Genomic DNA, 7,280 nt, shown 5'->3' with positions numbered 1-7,280 from the left:
TCAGAAGGTGAATTTGAGCGACCTCGTCAGGATGATTATCGTCCAGCAGAAAAACCAGAAATCAAAAAGCCAGTGGATAATTTAAGGCCCGAAGGTGAATTTGAAAGACCACGTGCTGAAAAATACACTCCAGCTGAGAAACGAACACCAGTGAAACATTCGGACAATCTCAAATCTGAAGGTGAATTTATTGGTAAACCGAAAGAAGATTTTATACCAACAAGAGGTGATCGCGCTGATGTTAAAAGACCAACGGATAATTTAAGACCGGAAGGTCCATTCGAAGGTCGACCAAAGGATGATTATCGACCAGTGCGTGGAGAACGTATGGATGTTGTTAAACGCATGGACAATTTGCGTATGGAAGGAGATATAGAAACATATAGATCCAGAGACGAATATACTGATTTCTTAATACGCGAAAGAACTGAAATTACTAAATATCAAGATAATTTACGTATGGAAGGTGAATTCATTGATATAAGAACGCGAGATGATTTTAAAATTGTTAAAGGTGAACGCATGGACGTCATTAAACATCGTGATAATTTAAAACCAGAAGGTCCATTTGAAGGTCGCCCGAAGGACGATTATTCACCCAAGAAAGCAGAGAGACCTGAAATTAAAAAGCCAGAAGACAATTTAAAATCAGAAGGCGATTTCGTACGTCAGCCTAAGGAAGAAGCGCCTAAAAAAGGTGAGAGAGCTGATGTGAAAAAACCGAGAGACAATTTGAGACCGGAAGGTGAGTTCGAAAGACCGGAAAAGAAACCAATCGGTCCAGCAGAGAAGCGTACCCCGATTAAACATTCTGATAATCTAAAACCAGAGGGTGAGTTCGAGAGACCAATACCTGAAGAATTCAAACCTGCCGAAAGACCAATTATAAAGAAACCACATGATAATTTAAAACCGGAAGGCAAATTTTTGTCAAGACCGAAAGATGAGGCGCCAAAGAAAGGTGAAAGAGCTGATATCAAAAAGCCACAAGACAATTTGCGATCGGAGGGCGACTTCGAACGACCAGAAAAAAAATCAATTGGTCCTGCAGAGCGACGTTCTCCGATTAAACATTCTGATAATCTGAAGCCAGAAGGTGAATTCGAAAGACCTAAGCCTGAAGAATTTAGACCTGCTGAAAGACCGGTAGTAAAGAAACCACAGGATAATTTAAAACCGGAAGGCGAATTCGTCTCTCGACCAAAAGAAGAAGTACCAAGAAAAGGTGACAGAGCTGATGTTAAAAAGCCAAAGGATAATCTCAAATCCGAAGGCGATTTTGAAAGACCGGAAAAGGCACCTATTGGTCCAGCAGAACGACGCACTCCGATTAAACATTCAGATAATTTGAAGCCGGAAGGTAAGTTCGAACGACCGGAACAAGAAAGTTATCATCCAGCAGAAAGGCCAGAAGTCAAAAAACCAACAGATAATCTGAAACCCGAAGGCGATTTTGAAAGACCACATCCTGAAAAATATGTTCCGGCTGAGAAACGTACGCCAGTGAAACATCCAGATAATCTTAAGCCAGAGGGTGAATTTATTGGTAGACCTAAAGAAGACTTTACGCCCACTAAAGGTGATCGTGCCGAAGTTAAAAAACCAGAGGATAATCTGAAACCAGAGGGTCCATTTGAAGGTCGACCGAAGGATGATTATCGACCGGTGCGTGGCGAACGTATGGATGTAGTGAAGCGCACAGATAACTTGCGAATGGAAGGAGATATAGAAACTTATAGATCCAGAGACGAATATACTGATTTCTTATTACACGAAAGGACTGAAATTACTAAATATCAAGATAATTTACGTATGGAAGGAGAATTTATCGATATGAGAACACGGGATGATTTCAAAGTCGTTAAAGGCGAACGTATGAATGTCGTTAAGCATCGTGACAATTTAAAACCGGAAGGTCCATTCGAAGGTCGTCCGAAGGACGATTATTCGCCTAAGAAAGCAGAAAGACCTGAAATTAAAAAGCCAGAAGATAATTTAAAACCAGAAGGCGATTTCGTACGTCGGCCTAAAGAAGAAGCACCTAAAAAGGGTGAGAAAGCTGACGTGAGAAAACCGAAAGATAATTTGCGACCGGAGGGAGACTTCGAAAGACCGGAAAAGAAACCGATTGGCCCTGCTGAGCGACGTTCTCCGATTAAACATTCTGACAATCTAAAACCAGAGGGTGAATTTGAAAGACCTAAGCCTGAAGAATTCAAGCCTGCTGAAAGACCGGTTGTAAAGAAACCACATGATAACTTAAAACCTGAAGGCAAATTCGTATCTAGACCGAAAGAAGAAGCACCGAAGAAAGGTGAAAGAGCCGATGTCAAAAAACCGCAAGATAATTTGCAACCAGAAGGAGTCTTTGAAAGACTGGAAAAGAAACCGATTGGCCCTGCTGAGCGACGTTCTCCGATAAAACATTCTGACAATCTAAAACCAGAGGGTGAATTCGAAAGACCTAAGCCTGAAAAATTCAAACCTGCTGAAAGACCGATTATAAAGAAGCCACTCGATAACTTGAAATCTGAAGGCGAATTCATATCTAGGCCAAAAGAAGAAGCACCAAAGAAAGGTGAAAGAGTCGATATCAGAAGGCCCCAAGATAATTTACGCCCAGAGGGTGACTTTGAAAGACCGGAGAAAAAACCAATTGGTCCAGCCGAAAGAAGAACTCCGATCAAACATGCAGATAATTTGAAGCCAGAAGGTGAATTTGAAAAACGTCCAAAGGAAAAGATACCAATCAAAGGAGAAAGAGCAGATGTTACCAAACCAAGAGATAATTTGCGACCTGAAGGCGACTTTGTAAGACCTCAGAAATCGCCGATTGGCCCAGCAGAACGACGTACACCGATTCGACACGAAGACAACTTGCATCCAGAGGGTGAATTCATTGGTCGACCAAAAGATGATTTTATTCCCAAGCGCGTCGATCGACCAATTCAAAAGAAGCCTAAAGATAATTTGAAGCCTGAAGGAGAATTCATAGGAAAACCCAAGGATGATTATAAACTAACTAAAGGAGAGAAAACTGAAATCGTGATGTATCAAGACAATTTGAAGATGGAAGGCGATATAGATGTTTATCGATCTCGAGATGATTACGTAACTACGTCTAAACATGAACGTGTGGATATTGTTCATCATGAGGATAATTTAAAGATTGAAGGCGAATTCGTTGATATTCATCGACGAGATGACTATCGAGTTACTCATGGTGAACGTAGCGAAGTTATTAGGCGTGAAGACAATCTTTATCCTGAGGGTGATTTTGAACGACCAGAGAAAGCACCGGTAGGTCCCGCAGAGAGAAGATCTCCTATTAAACATCCTGATAACTTAAAGTCAGAAGGCGATTTTGTACAACGACCGAAGGAAACTGTGCCTATTAAGGGTGACCGAGCAATCGTCAAGAAGCCGAAAGATAACTTAAAGCCTGAAGGTGAATTCGAAAGACCAGCAAAATCATTCGTTGGTCCTGGCGAACGACGATCACCCATTAAACATCCCGATAATCTTTATCCGGAGGGAGAATTTGTTGGCAGACCGAAGAAAGACACGCCGCTAAAAGGCGATCGAGCAGATGTGAAGAAGCCAAAGGATAATCTTCATCCCGAAGGAGAATTCGCGAAACGTTCCCCGAAGAAAGTAGAACCGACTGAGCGAAGAACTCCGATCAAGCACGAGGATAATCTTCATCCTGAAGGAGATTTCTACATAGTGCCTAAAGACGATTTTATTCCAAAGAGAGGAGATCGGTCGCCGGTTAAAAAACCTCAGGACAATCTTCGTCCCGAAGGTGAAATGAAAGTATCTCCGAAAGATGATTATAAATATGTAAATGGAGATCGGGTAGAAGTACGTCGGCATGAAGATCACCTGCGCATGGAGGGACAAATAGACACTCATCGCTCGAGAGATGACTATAAGAAAATCACGAGAGTGGAGAAAGTGGATGTTAAGAGACATGAAGATAATCTCAGAATGGAAGGCGAATTTATCGACGTGCGTCGCAAGGATGATTACGTGCACGTGGTTGGTGAACGCGTACCAATTAAAAAGCGTACGGACAATTTACGTCCGGAAGGAGATTTCGACAGACCTCAGAAGATCGTGATTGGGCCCGGGGAGAAAAGAACTCCAATCAAGCACCCGGATAATTTGAAGCCAGAGGGTGACTTTGAACGTAGAACTCCGGATAAGATTGGTCCCGGCGAACGACGGTCGCCGATTCGTCACGCCGATAATTTAAAGCCAGAAGGTGATTTCATCGGTCGCCCACGTGACGACTTCATTCCCAAAAGAGCAGAAAAAATCGAAGTCGTAAAAAGAGAAGATAATCTAAAGATGTTGGGTGATTTCGAAGACACAACGTCTCACAAGTCGACTTACACAATAGTTCGTGGAGAACGAGCGGATATTAAATCACACGAAGATAATTTAAAGCTTAGCACCGGCACTATGGAAACAAAAACAACCAGTAGAGATACTTACACACCTTCTAAGCATGAACCTTCTCCTGCTAGTAAAACGGTAAATCGTCGAAGACACATGGAATCGTCTATTTCGCTCGGTGATGACACTACCGTAATGACCACGACGAATCAACGTAACTACAATACCTACACGAAACGTACAGGAAAAGATATCGCTGCTAAAATGAGTCAAATAGAATCTGATACTAGGAAGACCATGGAATCACAAACTTTAGCAGATGGAACTGTCGTTACGACTGCCGTAAAACGTACAACTACTTCTGCTCAGTCAGATCAGAGAGCTGCCAATGCTCAAACTGTCTCTCATCATCAACAAACACAACATATTACGGATCATCCCGCTCGTACGGATCGTACCGCTCAACCAATTGATGTTTCATCACAACCCGTGGATTCACAAAAAACGACTTCTCAATTAGTGTCTAATCAGCATCATGAACAGCATCAAAGAACTCATTTGAGTGAGCAACATTTGCGATCGCAGAACATGCAGAGTCGTCGAACAATCGAGGATAGATCATTCACGGAAGGACTAAATCACCGAGGGCAAATCGTGCGAGCGGAAGATACATCTCGTTACGCGATCGACGCCACACACGGCGAGCACCATAGACATCAGCAGCATCAGCAACAACAGCACGTCGAGCGTCATCATCAGGAAATGACCAAGCGCGATTATGTGAATGCGCAACATATGGAAACTCGACAAAGATCCGCGACAAAGCAACACGAGCAGCACACAATCTCCACTCAGGCACGATATAATTCAAGCAGCCCGGAATTCCGACAATCAATCAACGAGCAAACGACTTTAGAACGATCACACGTAGATTCAGCCACGAAGTTCGGTCACCATCGCAAGAACGTAATATCCTCTTCGTCAGCTGACATCAACAATGCAGTACTCCATCGACGTGGCGTAGCTTCTTCCACCGAGGCGCTTCATACGATCTCGTCGACGGCGGCAGATCAGCGCAAAAGTATTTCAAATCTGGCCGAGAGCGGACAATACATCAGTAATTCGAGCCAGAGCAACGATAGACGTAGCTTGACTTCGCTGCATCGCAGTTCTAAAGAAGTCAATCCTTGGGCATCTTCCAGCTATGAACGCCCGCAGAGAATCATTCGGCAAGATAACCTGAGTGTCGGCGGGAAATTTTATTCACAAAGCGAGGCAAAAAGCTATGGAAATTTCTCACAAAGTACTCAAAAAGTAGAAAGAGTCCAGAAGCAAACGAACGCATCTCACATTAATTTGGGTGATGGTAGTACTGTCAGTTCCAGCATGTATAAAAAAGAATACGTTCCTAGGCACAGAGGACCGTGTCCAGCTGCTCTTTTGGAAGCTAAACAGGCGCCTTTCAAACACACCAGAGACACGCAGAAACACAAGTTTTACATGCCCGTTGTATCCAATTAAACTGGCCTATTAAATTTAACGTTTCACTACTTTTTTAAAAAATTATGCTGAATGAGAGAGCGAGAGATAATATTAAAGTACTAAAATCAAAATTTCATTTTGTAAAGATAATTAAAATTATACGCAACACATTTATTATCGTGCGTATTATTTTTAAGCAATTTTTTTTTTATATCGCTTATTGAGTAAAAATATAATAATTAATATATATAATAATTAATTATATACATAATAATCAATAATAATTAATTAATTATTATATGATCATAATCAGTAATAATAATTAATTATATTTTAGAATCAGTTATAATTAATTATTATTATATTATTAATTAATAATTAAAAGAGAGAATATAAAATTATATGTAATTATATATAGTAACAGTAAATATGATATGTTACTATATATAGAAAAATTTTTTTTTCAAAATACTCGAATTTTGCCAAGATTAAATCCGAAAAGGATTTTTTTGAATAATGCTGTGATGATATCGCGCTGTTGAAAAATTAATTTATATTTTATAATCGCTGATATATTATTCCGATTAAAAGTGAGTACTATAATCATTTCTAAATTACAATATCAACGGATGAGATTTATCGTGTCCCTTGTATAGCAATAAATTAAATATAAGCAGTTAAAATATATGCACTTAATATACACAATTTCTTTTTAGGATGCAGTTACGAATGAAAATAATTGGTCAATATAAGTATATAAATATTATATCAAAACTAACTTTTATCTATCGACATGATAGGTAGCCGCCATTATATATTCTTTTCTTCTTAAAACACGTGTATACAAAGCAATAACTAGAGCTTAAATCCATGATACGTCGGATCTAATACAGCATTAGTATCGTCCGATAATTAGAATAGTAGATGCAATTATGTTATTCTATTTCACTGACTTTATAACACAAAGTTTTTATATGGCAATGAGTTTCTCGCTTATGTTTTATTTTCTGCTTATTTTATTATCGCACTTATTTAGCGTTGTGTTCTAAGAATATATTTTCAGCAAAATATTTAAAAAATACATGATTTTTTCCTTTTTTCAGATGGGTTATTCAATTTCTGGATGTTGGTTTATTTACTTTATAATCTTTATTTTATTTGAATAAAATAGATTTGTATTAATTTGCTGCATGAGTTTTATTTGTTACCATTATTTTTATTTTATTAATACATTTACACGATCAAAACGCACATGATAGAAAAATATTTGATATTATTTGTTGTTTGTACAATGCAATATACTGTACATTTGATATATAGTTGTCACAAAAATTAATTATTAATTGATAAAAGGATTATAAATAAATTGAACATAAAAGAAATTAGAAATTTAGATT

At 39.1% G+C, this 7,280-nt stretch overlaps 1 protein-coding gene across 1 annotated transcript in view; it reads left to right on the top strand.

The window, feature by feature from the left end:
- LOC105617673 (microtubule-associated protein futsch) overlaps window positions 1–5,922 on the top strand; it is a 26,682-nt gene extending 20,760 nt beyond the window's left edge. The window contains exons 7-8 of the mRNA XM_012199232.1: window positions 5–3,640; window positions 3,713–5,922. Coding sequence (XP_012054622.1) covers window positions 5–3,640; window positions 3,713–5,922 — 5,846 coding nt within the window. The remainder of the gene's footprint in view (window positions 1–4; window positions 3,641–3,712) is intronic.
- Window positions 5,923–7,280: the final 1,358 nt, after the last annotated feature.

Source organism: Atta cephalotes, assembly GCF_000143395.1.
Source record: "Atta cephalotes unplaced genomic scaffold scaffold00001, whole genome shotgun sequence".
Lineage (NCBI taxonomy): Eukaryota > Metazoa > Arthropoda > Insecta > Hymenoptera > Formicidae > Atta > Atta cephalotes.
Note: the sequence above shows the minus strand (reverse complement) of the source record. Positions and strands in the feature narration are given on the sequence as shown.